General features: G+C 36.8%; 1 protein-coding gene across 4 annotated transcripts; it reads left to right on the forward strand.

Annotated features, from left to right (window-relative positions):
* The first annotated feature begins 675 nt into the window (after positions 1–675).
* LOC117624486 lies at positions 676–19,585 on the forward strand. Of its 4 annotated transcripts, none has more exons than XR_004585328.1 (21): positions 676–1,220; positions 1,546–1,856; positions 1,968–2,067; positions 2,155–2,232; positions 2,339–2,398; positions 2,511–2,615; positions 2,744–2,854; positions 6,791–6,832; positions 7,011–7,124; positions 7,198–7,385; positions 8,629–8,918; positions 9,002–9,123; positions 9,258–9,300; positions 9,415–9,506; positions 11,089–11,137; positions 11,222–11,292; positions 11,410–11,529; positions 12,246–12,346; positions 15,295–15,340; positions 17,996–18,090; positions 19,061–19,585. XR_004585328.1 is itself a non-coding variant. In XM_034355773.1 (20 exons), the coding sequence occupies exons 1-20, from the start codon at positions 984–986 to the stop codon at positions 18,035–18,037; spliced, it is 2,322 nt and encodes a 773-aa protein (XP_034211664.1). In that variant the 5' UTR covers positions 676–983; the 3' UTR covers positions 18,038–18,262. The 4 variants fall into 4 exon arrangements, 1 of the variants encoding a protein (XP_034211664.1); XR_004585329.1 differs by having other exon boundaries at positions 19,193–19,585; XR_004585330.1 differs by lacking the exon at positions 19,061–19,585 and adding an exon at positions 16,857–16,930 and having other exon boundaries at positions 17,996–18,262.
* Positions 19,586–19,894: the final 309 nt, after the last annotated feature.

Raw genomic sequence — 19,894 nt, forward strand, 5'->3', positions numbered from 1 at the left:
AGAGGGAGTTTGAAAAAAAATGAATTCAAAGGTGGGGGAATTGTGCGGGGTTGGAAAAGGTGTGACATGACACGTGGGCTAAGGGGAAAGTATAACATACCCATTTGTATTGTAAGCTTACTTTTTCTCTTCAGTTGTTCAGATGACTTTGGATGGCTGAGATTGATTCTCATATAATGTTCTCATTTTATCATTCTCACCTGATCCGAGCGGTAATATATATAAGCTAATTGAGCACAAATCTCATGTCGGGCTAGCCCATCGAACCTGGACTCTATTTACAGGCCTATAGTCATCCACTAACTCATGCATTTACAACTATTTGAACATTTTTTTTAGTGGAGCGGGGAACTAATTTCCCAAAAATCATTCTGTCTAGTTCTATTAGGCCATTTCAATAATAATAATACTACTATTACAATATTTGTATACTACATCGCTATACTATCTTATATGGCAGTTGAGGTGGACAGCCACATCAATTAAAATTATTTAATATTTTATTTTATTTTATAATTTATTCCAGTATTTGTTTTTCTAATTGTTTTAATTAAAAAATACTTCATTGATTTAATTGATGTGACATATAATATTGATATACCACGTCAGTATAAAGATATGAGATAAAAATGTGATAAGTGTAGCATTACTCTTCCAAAAATATCCTAAAAACTTGAGTTTATTTTTCTTCTCCTACCGGGCATCTCTCTCTCTCTCGCTCGTTCCAAATTTCTCAGTCCTCTGTGAACTCCACAGAAGAGAAAGAAGGCAAAATAAACCATGATATTTGATCTCATCTGCCACTTTGTATTTAATAAATGAATGAATTCATGGCTAGAACCACTAGTTGATACTAAATCAGGCAGCAGGAAGCTTCTTCTCAAGTAGGCAGTAGGGCAGCAGTTGCAGTGAAGAGCGAAATCAAATGAAATGAAGTGAAAGAGAGCAAAAAGCCCTATACAGACACAGAGGCAGAGCGAGAAATGATGGAGAATGGTTATGATGGGAAATTTGCGGAGAAATTCTCAGGGTTGGCGATTTCGAACGCTGCTGATACTATTCGTTCCTCAAACGCCAACCACAACCACCAAAACGACAGCAGCTTGTTTCAGGTCATGAAAGCCGTGGAAGCTGCGGAAGCCACCATCAAGCAACAAGTCGAAGAGAATCTCCGACTGAGGACTGAACTTCAGCACAAGATTCTTGAGCTCGACAGATATGTAAGGGCGCTCCGCTCATTTTCCATTCGTTTCTGCAACAACTTCCTTGAATAATCATAATATATGACAATATTCAAAATTGTTGATACATTTTTGTTAGGTTGTGAGGTTTGCTTCTCTACTCTCTTGTCTTATTAACCGCATTCAACTTTATTTATTTTGTTGTTGGGGGCTTAGTGGGGGTTGTGTTGTAACTCATTTCTTGTATTGGATTACAACCCTAACTTGTACAAGTGTTGATTGATGCCTCTTCTTCGAAATGGACCGGACCATTCTCGTATGCCCTCTTCATGTAATTGTTTGCTTTCTTACTTATTATGGGCAGAAACTAGATGAATCAATGGCCCAAAGGTCGCCTTCAGTTGATCCTTGGTCCGAGGGTCTCCAAACATCTTTTCAAGCTCATCAACCAGTTCCCACTGTGGATGGTCAAGACAATAGAATTAAGAGTGTAAGAAACACTTATGTAGTTCTCCACCAAGAGAGTCAAAACCCAACTACAGATGCCCCAATACAAAGTCATGCTGAAACTCAATCCAACAATGGCACAGTCAATGGAACCATGAAACTGCCTACAGATAATGCTGGCTCGTCTCACTTGTCTTCGCCATCTACCACATCATTTTCTCCAGGAAGGTATTTTACCTCAAATGCAGAGAATGAGGTTCCCTTACTAATCTCATTCTTAAAAGCAGTGTTAGTAAAGTATCTGAACAAATTCAGATGAAATTTTTTTGTTCGTCTTAGGTTTAACATGGTAGGAGAATATGATCCACGGTTCAATTTTTCTGGGCAAGGACTGATGCCAATGGCTGAATTAAATACTCCTAGCAGCCTCTGGAAACAGGTATTGCATATACATATACTAGATGTTAGTTTTCTCTTTATTATTATTTTAAGGTATTTCTCATGGACCAAAATTTGCATTTATTAGGATCTGAGTGTTAAGATTCATGAACATGAAGAAGAGATTATGCAATTACGGAAACATCTTGCTAATTATTCAATAAAGGTATGCTTAAATCATTCACATTGCACTTCCAATCTTCACAATGGCTGCTTATATGCCAATTGTATTCCTTGTTGATTGAAGTGACTAATGACTAGTATGATGATAGGAAGCACAAATACGCAATGAAAAATATGTTCTGGAGAAGCGTATTGCTTATATGCGTCTGGTAGGCAGAATTTCTCGTATATTCCTTATTAAACTTCTACACCCAACCCTTGTCTCTCTGTCTCTCCCCTCCGAGTAATCTCTATATTATTCTGTTTTCTTCATGCTACTAGGCCTTTGATCAGCAGCAACAAGATCTTGTCGACGCTGCATCAAAAGCTCTATCTTATAGACAAGACATTATCGAGGAAAACATACGCCTCACATATGCATTACAGGTGCTTTGCCTTTTCTCCCCTGTTTCTCTTTTACACCGATAATAATGTCATGAAAAAAATGTATAAGTTGTCAGTTGTCTTGTTTCATAACTGAGTTGAAAGAATAATTTTTCGTTTGCTTCTGTCAGGATGCACAGCAAGAGAGATCAACATTTGTTTCATCTTTGCTGCCTCTTCTTGCAGAGTACTCCTTGCAGCCACCAGTTCCCGATGCCCAATCAATTGTTAGCAATGTCAAGGTCAGCTCAAATGACCTTTAGTTGTGTTATGTCTAGAATAGATATGTGTATGTTTAGAGCAGGTCAGCTTTATTACTCTATCACTTGCTTGAGAGTTTGTGAAATATTACTCTCTTCCTGATTTAACTAGGTTTTTACTCCTATAGCTTGTGGAAATTTTATTTTAAGCCTTCTTTAGAAAACCAAGGTTAAAAACGTTGGTATTGGTGGATTATATAGGAAGAATGTTGGTATTGAGTATGGAAACAACATAAATTTCCTTTAAAGAAGGAAAATTGTCGATAACACTTCTAGAAACCCTAAAGCAGTTGTAATGGATCAATTAAACTTGTACGCTTGATATAATAGTATATCCATGAAGAAGTTTGACATGTAAGATGAAAGCAATGTGCGCCACTGACACGTGACTTTGAATGTTAAAATATAATGTGCAAAAGTATCTTTTTCCATTTTTTTTTAAAAAATTGCATACCTTGATGGTATGTGGTAAACTTTATATACAAAAAAGGGTACATTAAACAGGGAAGGACGTTATGAGTATTATCCTCAATTAAAACTAATTCAGCGTGGAAGAAATAAAAACAATTTGCATCTAAGAAGCACGGATACGCTGGTTGAGGTGGGTATCCCGTATCCGATACGCTAGGGGATACGATACGCTGTGAATACGTGCGGATACGCGATGTCAAAGACAAAAAGATATTCGTATCTGACATTACAGATATGAGTATCTGATGTTTAGGATACGCGTATCAGGAAACGTCTCCACTTCTTCTTTCAGATCTTCCTTCTTCTTCTTCATCCAGCAGTGCCCCCACTCATCAATTCTTCTTCTTCGTCCTTAAGAAGCCCAGATCTTCCTTTTTCTTCTTCATCCAGCGGCGCCGCTCATCAATTTCTTCTTCTTCATTCTTTATTGTCGGCGGCGTCGGGTTCTCTTCTCCATTTTCATTTTGTTTTCTCACGCGTGCTTCTCTGTTCTTTTGACAAAAGGATTTTGTTTTTTTTTTTGTTTTTTTGTTTTGGTCAAAGGATTTTGTTTGTTTAATATTCACAGTTTCACCCACACCCCACGTGATGGCTGGTCTTATCGTTTTGACAAAAGGATTTTGTTTTGTTTGTCTTATTAAAAGTAATAATATTATAACCAAGACAAGTGGAAGTATGTTAAAAGTAATAATATCAAAAGTAATAATATTATCATTTTTATGTTATTTAAAATATGTTATAAATTATATATATTGTTATTTTTAAATTATTATAGATTATTTAAATTGCCGTATCCACGACGCATCGTATCCTAATTTTTAGAAATTTGTCGTATCCCCGTGTCGTGTCGTATCGTATCCCCGTATCCGTATCCGTGTCCGTGCTTCTTAGATTTGCATTAATGGAATACAAGATATGGGCAGGAATCGGGGAAGGCAGTCAAAATAGGAATATGAAGAAATAGGTGTGCCTAGATACTTTATTCTATGGACAAAGGATCTAATTGGCTTATTGAGTGGGAGGTGGCTTAGAATAGCCAAGAAGGAGAGGTGTGGGAATTAGAAACTTCACAAATGGCTGTGGAGGTTCCCACTTGAAAATGAATCCGTATGGCTGCGATTCAAAACAAATATGGGCTTAAGGAAAAAGGGTGGAATTCTAAGACAGTTGTGAGAGGTTCAAGTTATAGTTTGTGGAAATATGTTTCCCATAGGTATTCTCCATTATTGAGTTGCTGTCAGTTTGTTGTGAGAAATGAGGATATAATTAAGTTTTGGGAACATGTTTGAGTGGGCGAATTTTTTCTAAACATTCTGTTTCCCAGGCTTTTCAAACTGTCCAGTATCCGTAATAGAGTTATTCCTAGCATTGCTGACTCTAACTTTTGTGGAACTGGTTTTGGTTTTAGGAGGAACTTGAGTGTGGCTGAGATGGCATAACTATCTTCTTTGTTGTCTTTACTTTAAAAATGTTCGTGTCCACTCTTCGAGGGTTGATTCAAGAAAGTGGTGCCTAGAAATCACAGGGAGTTGCAGCAAGTGTGGTTACCTGTTAACTAAGTAATTTAGGTATTGAGTCGTTGTTCCATCCCTACGGTATGAATTGGAATGCTACAGGTCCCACCAAGGTGAAGATGCTATCATGGTTAGTGGCTTACCATAAGATGAATATTTGTGATATGGTTCAAAGGAGGAGACTAATTACTTGCTGACCATTCTCTTCGGGTGGTTTGGCTGGAGAGATAGGGTCTTCTAAGATTATGTGGTGTGGGGATTGAGGAGTCATGGTAACAAGTTCAGGTTTTGTCAGCGCTTTGGTCATCTGTCACCAGAGTTTAAGGGTTTATTCTCAAATATTTGGCTAGATTGGCAAGCTGCTGTTGTTAGTTGCTGTCTTTGGGAGGGTCCTTTTGTTTTAGTTGAGCTTGTTATTTTCTTTTCGTCTGGCTTTTCTGAAGTGGTCCTCTTCTCCACTACTCTTGTACTTTGTTATTATATTGTTTGCTGGCAATAAATTGTCTCTTTTATATAAGAAATGGTATGTATTTATGGGTCAGGTTCACCAGTCCTATTTTCTGACACAAATTTTAAACCATTAGACTAAAACTCTTCCGAAGTTAAGATTCTTTGTTACATGGATTATTTCTTTAAAAAATTAATGGTTAATTTTTGTAATCTCTTTCCAAACCCAAAAAAAAAGTAACTCGTCGTTTCACTACTCAACCCTTCTCTCTCTCTCTCAAAACTACAATTCAAATGTCAAAATTGGCAGAGTATAACTCTGAGATCGTCTTTGGTCCCTTTTGGCAATGGTGGTGCCCACTTGGGTGGAACCATGTAATGCCTTTGGGTGGGGATTACAGCATAGTGGGTAATGAACCATACATGTAGTTCCTAATGTGCAGGAAGTACAGCTTAGCTTGCCAGACAAAAGCCTTTCTATTGTCCATGTTGTGTAGTACCATTACAAATTTCAGGAAGAAAAAAAACAATTGTTGCTTCTTTCCTGTTAGATTATTTGCATGTACCTTTTTTCTTCTTTTCAAATTTTCCTTCCATACCAAAAACCCAGTCCATTTTATGCTTCTGACAGAAGTTGCTTACTTATCAGTTCATTTTTGGTCTTCTGCCACTCCCTCCCATCAAATCCTGTGGACATAGCTCAATTACTTGTAAACCACATAAATCATTGTGCCTTTTGTGTGCGAATTTTCTTGTGGGTTTTGTGTTCTTTTCCTATTGTGTCTTACTTGTGTACGATGAATAGGCTTATATTCCTAACATTTCCTGAATTGACTCAATACAATGCCAACTTAGATGAGTCACTCCGATCTATTAGGTAAAGTTGGCTTGGATTTAAATGACGGTTATGTTTATTTGGGATTTCACTAAGCATTTTGGAAGGTGGAGTGGTTCTTTGCTTGATTTGGCATTGCTTACCCCTTGATCCTAGCCTTATTACAAATCCAAGGATTCTCTTGTATTGTTTAGGGTCAGTAATAATACTCAAAGATACAGGATAACCCATGGATTTGTAAGGCAATGCTCAAATTAAAAGTCAAGCAATACCAAGACTAGCAGAGGAGCTAGATCCCTGAAAGGTATACCATGCTCAATTTTTTATTTCTATTTAAAAATCATTTTCATGGTGACAATTACTGTTTCCCCTGATTTGCTCATCTTAATTTCTGCAATTCCTATGAAGGTTCTTGTTCTCTTGGTATTCCCCTTTAGCAACCATTCTGTTTAAAACTTTTTAAGTGTTTGTAATTCCGTTCTCTTTTCCATCACTAGCAGCAGCATAGTGTACAGTTCTACTAGAAGTTGTCCAACCTAGGAGATTGAATTATGTTTGGAGAAGATATCTGTCAGTGTTTTGTGTGCTAGACTAAGACTTCTCATGAAATGAAGTTGCTTCATAGTCCCTGCATCTTCTGCTTTCTTGCAGGTTCTATTTAAACATTTGCAAGAAAAGCTCCTTCTTACTGAGGTATGTAATGCAAACTTCAGAGTGCTAAAAACTTCACCTGATCTGGCAAATTTTTTTAAGTTAACCTCCACTTATAGTACTTTAACCTCCACTTATAGTGCTTTGAGATGTCTTTGAGCAGTGCATAATTTTTTCACCAGAATCGAATTATTTGATTACATCATTCCCTTGATAACAGACAAAATTAAAGGAGTCACAGTACCAATTAGGACCTTGGCGCTCAGATTCAAATCACTCTAACATTGCCCCGCAGTCACCGTCTCACTCCATTGGTGCAGCATTGGCTACTTCAGTATGTTTATTTCTCTAGTTCTTCCTCTTAATATCCTGTAAAAGATTTTCATCTCTATTGTGCTTTTTATCAGAACAAAAATGGGCTAGAACTGGTTCCGCAGCCAATATATTCCCATGAAACAGTACCAGTTTCTACTTCTGATGCTCAGACAACCACAGAGTGGGATCTATTGGGTCTCCATCAGAGTGGTTTGGGTGGTGTTGTCACAAATAACATGAAAGCCAATGGCCTGGGGAGGTATTCACCTATAGAAAGCAGGTGAGCCTGGTCAAATGGAGACTGCTTCTTACAACCATCTGAATTTGTTGGTGGGTTCTGATTTCATTGGATTTGAATGTTGAATGGTCATACATGGATATAATTGACCAAAATGCTACTGAGTTAGAGTGAATCATAAAGCATCTTTTTTTGAAATCATAATTTACCCTTGTTCACCAATGCTCATAGGTCTTTAGTTTGTCTATTGGTTAGGTCCTTATTGGTGCCAGTTGTTACAATATCCATTTTTTCACTTTGAAACTGTTGTGCCTAAGTGCCTATATATATTTTTTATTTTTATTGAAACTAGTGTGGTATTGTTATAACAGTTCTTTCTAAACTATGAACAATTTGGAATTTATGAATCATGACCACAAGTGATATGAAGAATGAAGAAGCTTATAACAAACTTTCTAGTTGGTGAAAGAGATGTGAGGAATGCGAAGTTAGTGAAGCTCATTTACTGTTTTTGGCTTGTTAGAGAACCACTAAATCCCAAACTGGATGGGGCCTCACGTGCAGCCCATCCTGAACATGGAAAGGCAAGCAAATGCAAACATAGAGAAAACATATAGGTAGAGTGCCACCCTGCACCTTGCAAATCAACAACATAGTGAGGAATGCGTGCTAGAGGTTTTGAACTCAGGACCTTATGGAATCAGAGCCTTGATATCATATTAGATAATCACATACCAGTAGTCCCTGAATGCTTCAGATGTTAGGGAATGGGCCAACGATATACGTCAAGCTGAGAGATATATATTGCCACATTTATACCCAGTTCATGTCCAGCAATAAATGATTGATAAGTCATGCCGTCAATCAACAGACAATGGATTTTAATTTTTAATTTTTTTTTATAAGCCATTGGATATTTAGAGTGTAAATGAGTAACAAGGCCATTTAATGCTTCAACTTCAACTTCAACAGCCCATTTATGAAGTTTATAGGGCCAACCAGCAGCATAAATTTCATATCTGTTCCGAATAGTGTATTTTCCAAAAGACAAAAAACATGCCCTAAATCCCAAATTTAATATGATTGGATGCTTTAGGATTTTCTTACATAATTTGTCTTCACAGATTCAGACCAAATTTATTTCCATTATTGAAGCATGAGTTTAAAGTTTTGTACTCCTTTTTATTTACAGATTGTTAGTGGTAATCAGGAAGCCAGGGAATATATATGTATTTCTATGAATTTATATGCAGTCTCTTGCTCAAGTGTTTCAGTTGTTTACTAGGACTTCTGCAGCCCAAGATGTACCTACTCAACTTGCTGTTACTCAGGGTGATGCACAAGTAACTCGTTACAGTGAAGAAACCACCAATAAACAGGTCACATTTCGTGATCCTGTCAGGAACTCAGAGAGTGATTATCAAGATCCAGAAGGAAACCATAATGAGAGAGAAACGTCAGCCAATTGGAATTCAGGAAACGCTCCTTACACAACAGCGCTTGATGATCCCAGCTCCTCGTATGCCCATTATCTACCACCAGTGCTTGAAGAACCTTCTTCTTCATTTTCAGAGGGTCATTATCTATTTTGCACTTTGTTTATTGGTCTTATTATTGAGTCTTGTCACTTTTAAAATCTGGTATATTGCAATATGCAGCTGCAGATGATGATCCGTTACCAGCGATAGATGGCCTACAAATTTCAGGCGAAGCTTTTCCTGGACGGGAACTTCAAGCATGTGGATACTCTATTAATGGAACAACCAGTTGCAATTTTGAGGTGTGATTTTGAATATAACTTTTCCTCAGCCCCCTCCAACACCCACTAACACATGTAAAACCTAATCATTTTGAGACTTTTTGTTAGAGACACATACAAATTTGTAATCATATATATTTTTACTGCATTTCCAGTGGGTACGCCATCGGGAAGATGGATCTGTTTATTACATTGATGGTACTGATCTTTTCCTTTTATGTTCGATGTTGGATTTATTTATTTATTTATTTATTTAAATTTTGCATCCTTTTATCATGTCAATTCTGAGGCTTGCCGAGTTTCTGATAATAGGAGCAAAGCAACCAAACTATCTTGTTACTGCTGATGATGTTGAGACATACCTTGCTATTGAAGTCCAACCTCTGGATAACAGGAAGCGAAAGGTACTTTCTTAATTGTAGTTACATGTGTGGCTGACTTATTTTGTCTCAATATTGATTTCTCTCTCTCTCTCTCTGTCTCTCTCTGTCTCTTTCTTTTTGGGGGATGGGGGCAAGGTTTTCTGAATGTTCAATACAAGTGAAGCTTGAATGCAATGAAATGCATGAGTTGTCTAATTAGTTTGATGTTCAAACTTTGTGCCTATACAGTAATTGGCTATAACTTATAAGGTATCTTTCCAGAATGATATTTTTTATTAGGCACCTTAGATGTGCCAAACATTTCGGAAAGCTCAGAGAGTAATTGCTACACATGGTTGGTCAGTAATTCTTCCTTCGTCTTCTGCATTTCAGATGTCAAATATTTAGGAAAACAGGAATTTATGCTAGCATTATGTGGTAGCTACCATTATCTGTAGCTAAAATAATATACAAATGCTAGTTCATTGTTGTCGCTACTAACCATGGCTCTACTTGTTATAAGGTCCGATATATCTATAAGAAAATGAACAGTAAGTTCTAAGTTGAGTTTCTTGTAGTGCAAAACCAGTCGCTTTTAAATGAGATGAGTGCAATCCCTAGATTGATTTTCTGTTTTCTTTTTTTAAAGGTCTTTTTTAATTACCTAAGGTCCTAAGACAATCCCTTAATTATAGGGGATGGAATTTTCGGGATACATTTTAACCCTCTCATAGAATTTGTACTGGCATTCACAATGTGTGCCAGCTCGCCGCAAAAAAATTTGCACACAGCATAAGGGTGGGGTGTGGGGAGTTTTGAGGCCCCCTGCTTTTAAATTGAAGGAGGTAACCCACCATTTGGGCTGCACCGCATTTTGTATATGAAGTTATCTCCACATAGGATAGGAGATATGAACCCAACCCACCCCTGCAGTGCAGTTGCTTGTTCACCACCATGTTAAACCCATGGGTAGAACTCATCCTTGAAACCAAAACTTACAAGGAAAGGGTGCCTGTGTATTTATATACTGCACCTCCTCTCAAGCGAAGGGCGTTCCAGGTCACCAATTCTCTTTAAGAGAAATCTTTGTGATAGAGAGTTTGATATGTTTTTCTGAATTATTTTCTTGTATTAGTAACCTCACTGTGCATCCTTCCTGTGCTTACGAGAGAGTTGTTCCAGGTCGTTTCTTGTAAATCCTGTTCTATGTCTTTCTTGATAACCAAAACCATCCTACACTTGGTCCTTAGTTCATTTTCAAAGTCCAGTTACTTGTCTGGGTGGTGGCCCATGGAAAACTCCATACCTGTGAGATTCAACAGAGGCAGCCTACACTTCATTGTCTCCTCTTTGGTCTGTTCGGTGAAAAAATGCTAGCGAATCTTCTTTCACGTCTCAAATTTTGAATGGTTTAATCTTGGTTTTTTGTTTGAATTGGGTGGTTCTGAGCGCTCCCATCCTTTTCAGTTGTATCTGGGTGTTAATCTTGGTCGTACGTTAATTTCTTCTTGTTTTTTTTTTTTTCGTTTTGGATAGAAAACTTAATGCTTATATTGATTAAAAAGGGGAAGTACAATCACAAAATCTAATCCTTGTTTGTTCATTAACTTGGTTTTTTTTGTAGGGAGAGCTTGTGAAGGTTTTTGCCAATGAGCACAAAAAGATAACTTGCGGTAAGTAAGATGACTCAGGTATTTTGTAAATATCAAGCCATTCAAATTCCATGGATGTCACTATTCTTTTCTCTTTATTCACAGATCCTGAAATGCAAAGTCACATAGAGAAGATTCTCGGTAGTGGTCATGCTTCATTTAAAATTTATCTGTCGGTATGTTTGTACATGAAAAATCCCTACATTTGTACTTAGTGTACTTATTATTCATTTAGCAAGTGTTTAAAGATAGATTATTGTTTCTTCTATTGAAAGTACCTTTTCATTTTACAGACTGGATATCTTGATATATGGGAACCGGCTACGTTGGCTATTAAGAGGGAAGCATATAGTATTAAGTGTAGTGAAACTAGTGGTGTCGTACTTACGGAAAAGTTTTCGCCGACAACACTTGTATGATTTCTTACTTATTAACCTTTTTGTTATTCTGCATGGATTGGTGAGGCTTGGCCAGCTTAAATTGCAGTAGTTTTGGAAATGAGTAGATGTTATAAACCTTGTAGGAATGTGAGTAAACGGTGCTGAATTGATTGATAGACTTGCTTTTCATTTTGTCCTTATTTATTTATTCCATGATTAAGTAAGCTCAAGTGTAGTTCTAGCTTTGTTCAATTGAATGTAGCATATAAAGGTTTTTCCAGATTCATGCTTTGTTAAAAGCCCAATTAAAACCTGGATGAATTCAACATGACTTGTGCCCCTAATTGTAAATGTGAAACTGCGGTACGACTCTCTTTATTACTATTGTCTGGCAAGAAGTGAATATACCTACATTGGTTTATATATGATTCTAGTTCTTTGAGAAAATCTGAAATGCTTCCTTTAAAGTACATGAGTGGTTTAGATTTCACACTTCAGGTATTATTCTTATTCAGTGTTTATAGGCTTCTTGCTTAGCATTGGCCCATTGGATCGTAGATTGAATAAGGTATTGGGATATGTTGAAACTCTTCTGATGCTTTTATTAAGGGGGAGTCAAATTTTGTATTTGTTTTACGGCTAATAATGTTTCTGACCCAGTAAGTACTAGTATTTTCAGATCTATGTTTCTTCATGATTATGTTGTATGTAGTTCCTGTCTTATTTGACTTCTTTTCTTATTTTGTCAGGTAACAATTCCATATGGAAGTCCTACAGAACTCATAATATCTAATCCTGGCGGGGGTGAGCATATTTTAAAAACAGATGATAGCTCGACCGATATTAGCTGGTAAGCAAAATATGTTTCCATATAAACAGAAAAGAAACAGGAAAAAGATAAAAGTCCGAAATTTTTGTTTTGTGTGAACATAAACATTTTAATGCATTCCTTTGAAACAACCAGATCAGGATATACCAATCATGAACTCTTATTTAGTGTTTGGTAGTTGTGCGTACAAATTATATGTTGGATATATTTTTTTTATTATCGTGTTTGACTGTCTCTTCAGTACTGGGAGTTATTTGCATATAAAACCCACTCTCTACAGCCAACTGGAAAATGAATAGCTATTTTATTTTAATCAAGACAATTGCAACTATCAAAATGATTTTATCTTCTTTTTTTCCCTAGTACATCTACATGCATTCTTAGCTTATTATTCTCCACAAGAAAACTTATGCTTCAAGTGGTTTAATCTAATTGTATAAGTAATTTAAAGAGCTGAATTATGGAATATTGAAAGGGAAAAAAGAATCTGAAAGAGTTAATCATGCATCAAGTAATTAAGATGCAATTTTCTTTTTATAAGAATGTGAATCTTTATAAATAAAAAATAAATAAACCAGTATAACAGATCTGACCAAGAAGTCCACTTCAAAAAGGAAACTAAACGTGCAAACTGCATTACCACTTCAATCCTAGGGAAAACACCAAAACAAAAAGATAATTCCAAAGAGCTACAAAACAGATGATTTCCAATCTGACAAATGATAGAAAAAGATAACTCCCTAGAAGTTAGAACCATAATTGTGATTACAGCCTAGCAAAGGAAATTTTTCTTTGTCTGGAATCTTGAAAGCCGCTTCCCAAGCAAAGCCTCATTCCTTTTAGCTAAATTACCCAACCTTAATCCTCATTTTTCTTTGGGTTGTTGAGACACGATTTCCCAACATGGTTGGACAATGATCCAAAGTCAATCTAGTAAGTAAGTGCAGCTTGCCTTGCATGAGGAGAGAGCTCCTCCCAATCCAAAGAAAATAGACCAAGTAAAACCTGCATTATGAAGTTCATGATCCCTCAAATTTGTTTGCTTATAAAAACATTAAATGCCCTCATGCTTCTTGTTACCCTATCACCATTTGACATTTTGGAAGCAAACCTAGTAATATTAAAATCTCCGCCTATACTATACACCATCTTGATCCACCCAGATAAAGGCGCCAACTCCTCCCAAGAAAATCTCCTTCTTCTAGATTTGTTTGACTCGTAAACCTGTCAGCCAGCAATCTCTTCCGCAATTTTAATCGAACAAGAAAATTCTCCCACAACAGATTCCTGACTGCGACCACCTTAGTGTTCCACTAATCAATATCCCCCCTGACCTGCTTCCACAAGATGCCACAAACACCCAATCCTTATGCCTTCCCCCAAAATACTACTCACTATCTTATCAATTACCACCCTTTAGTCTCTTGCAAAATTACTAAATCTGCACCACAGTTGAGAAGTACTCCTTTTATTACCCTTCACTTGGTCGCATCCCCTAAACCCCGAACGTTCCAGCTAACAATCTTCATTGGACTTTCTCACTTTCCCCTGACCTGCTGCCACAATATCCCCCCAGATTCAAACTAGTCAGAACATCCCCCAAATTCTCCACCATCTCCTCTGCCTCCTTTTCCTATTTCAGAAATCCCATCTGAACCCCTCTTCTATTCCAAGAACTCCACTGGAGACTTTAAATTCCCTCCAGCGGACTAATCTTTGGTAGATTGATGTTGCTCTATAGGAAGTGGCTGTGACCCCAAAATCTAAGAATCTGCATTTCTTTGCACCTTGGACAGACTCTTTCCTGGACTTAGATTAGAAGAGTTCAACAAGGATGCTGAACTAGACAAATCCCCTCCCTCAGCACGAGGAAAATACCCACTTTCTTTCTTTCCACTAGAGCCCTCAGGTGCAACCACAAAACCTTGGTGGTTGGTTAGACAAGAGTCATGGTGAGAAACTACCTGTTCTGACTCTTCAGGCTCACCCTCTGCTAGACGGAAGGAATCCCCTAGGCTGAGCATGAATCCTTCGTCTTCCAGTGGCTCTTAATTTTATTCATGTTCTTTGTCCAAATCCTCTTCCAGCATATCTGAGCCCTCAAAAGGTCCCCTAGTTGTGACCCATCTTCATCAAAACTGCCGTCTAATCCTTGTTTATCTAACTCTTGTGAAAACAGTTCCAAGAGTTCCTGTTTCTCACTTGCCTTGCAAATCCTCTAAATCATTTCCTTCCAGGGTTCTCTCCTCCCCTACGCCAATCCCTTTTGAATCTGAAGCCCCTCTGAAGCAGCAATACCGTTCTTTTTTAGATACGATACTGCAATTCTCTATCCCTCTTCGGTTAGAGCCCAAATCAAATTAACCCAAACCCATGCCCACGCTGCTGCCATTGTCTTCCACGTCAACTTCTGTATCACGAAGAACTGGAGTGTGTTTGAGTTGCAAGGGCTTTTGATTTCTTTACTAAATCTTATCTGCATGTTTCTTGATTAGACTACTTATTTGTTCATGCATATATCATTATGGTAAAGCCTTTTCATATAATTCAAATTTTTATGCAAGAAAATTGTTTTTTTTTTTTTTTTTTGGTTTCTTATTTATTGAACATCAACATCACTAGTTATAGGTTCTGTCCCAGATTTCAGTTAATCCACTGTATCAAAGAATGTAACTGATCCCGAGTAGTACATATGATTTAGTTCTACTGTCATTGTACTAGTTCTGCTGGTGAGATAGTCATATTTGCCATGCACTGCCAATTCTTAGTTGTAGATGCCATGGTTCTAACTTTTATATCTTTATTTCTTATATGGCTACTTTGTTTGTCTTTGTTTAGCAAAATATTGGTTCCAAACGATTTGATGTGATTATATTTGGAAGGTTTTATTCATTCCTATGTTGTTTAACTATTTTGTTTCTTTCCTCTCCTGATATATCTCTTTTTATTTTTTCCTCTCCTTTTTGCAGTTCTAGAGATACAATTGTGCTCACGTTGAGATTATTTATCCTAAGGGTATAACACTTTAATCTCTGGCCATAATCTCTCTTAGTTTACATAACATGGAACTATGATCTTTGAAGGTTTTGTTTGGGCATCTAATTTTGTCATACATACTTATAGGGACCAGACATAGAGCAAGTATTTACATATATGTTTATAGGAGAAAATCTAGTGTGAGACTAGAAAAGTGTAATATATGGAGGACATGACATTTAACAGTAGCTTGTTAGATACCACTGGCCCTAAAAGCTTGAGCTGTTAAGGAGTGGACCAACAATGTATAATCAAGCATGGGAGGCACATTATCAAGAAAGATTGAGATACCAGAAAGGCTAAAGAAGAGGTGAATTAAAACTTAGAAGCGAAAACATGTAGCTGCACACAAGTAGTGATATTCCTGAAACTTAACTACTACGTTATCTTTCCTCTCTTATCTCTTAGTATGCTTTTATCTTTAATCAAATGAGTCCAGCTCATTTTCAAAATTTTGAGTCAATAGCACAAAATGCCGGTGAGCTTGAGGTGGATGTGGAGAAGTGCAACTCGAGTTTTGTTTGATAGAAGGTTACCTTTGAAGTTAAATGGCTAAAATTGTATACGACTCTTATAGGCATCTCACCCAAACCTCCCACGGCCCCTTTTTATGTCATCCCACCCATGTACTCTATCCATCTTCGCCCCCCACCTCGTATCCTCACAACCTCTGAGTAGCTCCTTTTCTTCTTCTCTTCTTCTATGCTCCCTTTCCTCCCAACATTAGCCCCACACCTCCTACTCTGTTCTCTGATGTAATTTTGATCTCCCAGCCTCTATACTTATTCTCTTCTCTGTTGTTATGTGCTTTCCATTTTGTGGAATGCTAATGCATTTCAGTTTTGAGCTGTCCAGCTAATTTTGAGCCTCCATAACGTCTCAATGATTGCTCAAATGCCCATATAATATAATATAATATAATATTTTTATTTGTAATAATTCGAGTCCCGAAAGTCTTACGTGGCTTACCTTGGTAGACATAATAAAACACTTGGTGCCTACTCCTCGCCTTTGAAAACACTGGAAGCGAGTAAATATAGAGGGAAAGCTTCTGCAAACACATCTAAGAATGTAGGAAGAGCGGTGTTTGACCCTACAAGTCTTATGTAGATATAGATGAAAAGCTAATGTAGATAAGGGCATTATGTAGCACAAGGAAAATTGCAGTGAGGCCAAAAGTGGACGGACTAGGATTTGGCATAATTGGAGTATATAGTGATAGAAACAAGCTTTTCAGAGACAATTTCAAATTCTTTGAGTCTTGATTAACTTATCAGTTGTGTGCCAGAAGAAGCTGATTTTTTATTTTTAAAAATTGTATATGTATTACTTAAGGCTATAATGTACTACAAATATATGGTGATATCCCTTCTCTGTCTTTGAACCAAAGTGAGAATTGCACATCCCTATTCATCTCATTTTTTCCTCGCATTTTTTCAAGAATATAATTTGAATTGCTTCTGCCTTTTATTTTTCTTTCTGTTTGGTACACAAGATCACATAGACCTCGGAGACTCAAATCGAAGCATTTAGTGAGGGAGACAAGCACAATTATAATGCACTTAGCAGGTGGTGCTTCCTCTCCCTCCTTAATAGCTCACTAGACTTCCTGTTGTCTTGTTCACAATATTGTTTAGGCACTTTGATGTCTTCTTTTCTTTCCTCGGACTTGTCGTCTGGTCAGTCAACCAAGTTTGATACACACCTTCATTTTTCATGTCTTTGGGGACCCAAATCTCTCCATGTTTAGAGAACTTCTATTAACTGAAACAGAAAGAACCATGTGAAATGAAAGAAGAGGATTAACCTACTTGATACTAGCCTGATTCAAACTACAGAAGTAAACCCACACCCTTGTGGGGGAAAATAAATAGTTTTAACTTACTTTTTATTCCCTCAAAAAAAATGATAATAATTTAATCTTTGAATAAGTAAAATTGTAATCATATGGCCTTAGAAGGGTTTGAGATATTTGGTATTTAGTTTTGATTACAACCCTTTCGGATTTCATTTTTAGCTAGAGAAAATAAGTGAAAATTAGTATCTTTCTTTTGTATTGAGTCATCTATAGAAATTGAAGGAAAATAAAAGGGAAAACAAGGTTAGTTTAGTGACTTGGTTCCTGTAATTTCGATTTAGTATCACACATTATGCTTTTCTTAACTTGTTATATGAATCTGATGCAGGGCAGCGGCTATAAGCTGCTGTCCAGCGACCCAAACATACCCAAAATACAGAAAATAGAAGGATAAAGCAGTAGAATCGAAGTTGGAACGAAGATAATTGAGTTCTAGGGCAAAATCCCAAGATAATTGAAATTTTATTCAACAAAAACTCAATACAAGAGTCTCTAATTGACAAAGGAAATTGAAACAAAAACTGGAAATTGAACTAAAATCCTAGGAAGAATAGGAAAACAAATAATAAAATAACCTATTAATTTGATATAACTAAAACTTAGCCTTATTGGCTGATGAGCCTACTTAGATTAGGAAGTCTAATAGATGCTCCTGCATCAGAATCATATGCGTGCCAATGTTTGGAATTCATTTAATTCATTGTACGTATTTTTTGTTGTTGAGCACATTAAATCTTCCTTGGCATCAGATTTCACCCATCTCTTGGTTCCTGCAGGCTGGTGAGAGAAGGAAAGGTAAAAAAAGGTTGTTTTTTTGAGTAGGACAATTATCTCCTGCTGTTGGGCTCCGCAAGAGCTTGTGTTCTTATGGGTAAGGTTGTCCATTACATATTTGGGTGTTGGTTGTGCTGTTGAACTTCCTGCTATTCAGTATTTGTTAGAGCAGCATGAGTTTTGTGTTGTAATTTATTGTATAAAACGATCAATGTTGTTCTTTTTAGATTTATACTGCTTTTATTTTTTCTTTCTGTTTTATTCCACCATCTCTATCTTATACACACCGTCCAGAAACGTATAATCGTTTAGGGGTTAGGATCTGGGGACAGCTTTTTACAAATAATTTTACTCCTTTTTAGTTCCTAGATCCATTTACATCTAAAGGGTCCAAAGAAAAAGTTCAAGATTTCTTTTCACTTCTTTTACTTGTTATTTTCTACACAAGCAATAGGATGTCCATGAAGACGTGGCAAAATCATGTATGACGTAAGTGGTTGAGTTGAGTCTTATCAGGTCAGGTTCACACGGGTTGACACGACAGTAACATAAATATTGAGGGTGGAACTTTGTGAAATGTGCTCTAGTTTTTTTTCTTTATTATGTACAGAGTTTGATGCAGAATGCATGTGATTAGTTTTCCTAATGCTCTTCGGATTAGTTATTATTAGTTTTCCTGTCATGAAGTAAAGAATATCGTCCTGAGATGTTTGAGATGTTCCTTATGAGAGCAGCTGTATATAAGTATGTCATCAAAATAAACTACCAGAAATTTATCAATGTAAGGCTGTAACGCATGAGTCATCACCCTCATAAACGTGCTAGGTGCATTGGACATTTCAAAGGGCATAACAAGCTATTCATATAAACCATCAGGGGTTTTAAACACGGTTTTCCATTCATCTCCTTCATGAATGCGGATTTGATGGTAGCCACTGCGAAGATCTATCTTAGAAAACCATTGGGAACCAGTCAAATCATCCAACATATTCCTAAGTCATAGTATGGGAAAACGATGCTTAATAGTAATTTTATTTACGATGTGACTATCAACACGTATTTGTCAGGAGCCATCCTTTTTGGGGTAAAGAGAATCTGAACAGCACGAGGACTTAAAACTATGATGGACTTAAACTATGATGAATAAAGCCCTTTATCCAGCAACCCCTCAATTTGTTGATTCAACTTTGCTCACTTAGGCGGATTCATATGATAATGGGGAAGATTAGGAATTTGCAAAGCAGGAACAAGGTCAATAGCATGCTGAATCTCTCTTGTAGGAGGTAGTTCATCCGGTATCAAGTATGACATCAGAGAATTCAGTGAGGAGTTGTTGCATGGGTTCGGCAGGTGGAGTGAGGGTGTCATCATATGCCGGCTTAAGCAGGTTTTCCTAATTCTATTTGGATTAGTTATTAATTTAGTTAAGGATGCCTTGTTGTTGAAGGATCTCTGATTAGTTACTTTGCTTTACTATTTCTCAAAGTTTACTTTTCCTTTTCCTAGAGTAAAAAGGGGTTGTGCCTTTATAAATGAGCAGTTTGTAATCTTTTAAGGTAGACTTTATTAATGATAAATTTCCTTACTTTAAACTCTCTGATTCCTTCCCTTTCCCTTTGTCTCTTCGATCTTTAATTCTTCTCTTTAACCTCTTATATTCTTCTCTGTTCTATTGTTTAAGTGCTTAATATAATACCCACATATTGTACTACATCAGAGTTGGGTAAATTTTTTGGGCATTTGTTATGTAATGTGTTTGACATAAGTTTTTATGGAATTATAAGATGTTTTCTTCATGGGCGAAGCATGATAAATTAACAGGTAAGATTTGGGTATAAGATAATGTCACACGACATGACGTGAACACATGGAAATACGATATATTAAAAAATCTAAATGCA

This window comes from Prunus dulcis, chromosome 4, assembly GCF_902201215.1.
Source record: "Prunus dulcis chromosome 4, ALMONDv2, whole genome shotgun sequence".
NCBI lineage: Eukaryota > Viridiplantae > Streptophyta > Magnoliopsida > Rosales > Rosaceae > Prunus > Prunus dulcis.

Coding starts and splice junctions, on each gene's coding strand:
- LOC117624486 (XM_034355773.1), top strand. CDS start 984: ATGATGGAGAATGGTTATGATGGGAAATTTGCGGAGAAATTCTCAGGG. Junction 7,125..7,197: donor GTGCAGCATTGGCTACTTCA/GTATGTTTATTT, acceptor GCTTTTTATCAG/AACAAAAATGGGCTAGAACT. Junction 11,530..12,245: donor AGTTTTCGCCGACAACACTT/GTATGATTTCTT, acceptor TTATTTTGTCAG/GTAACAATTCCATATGGAAG.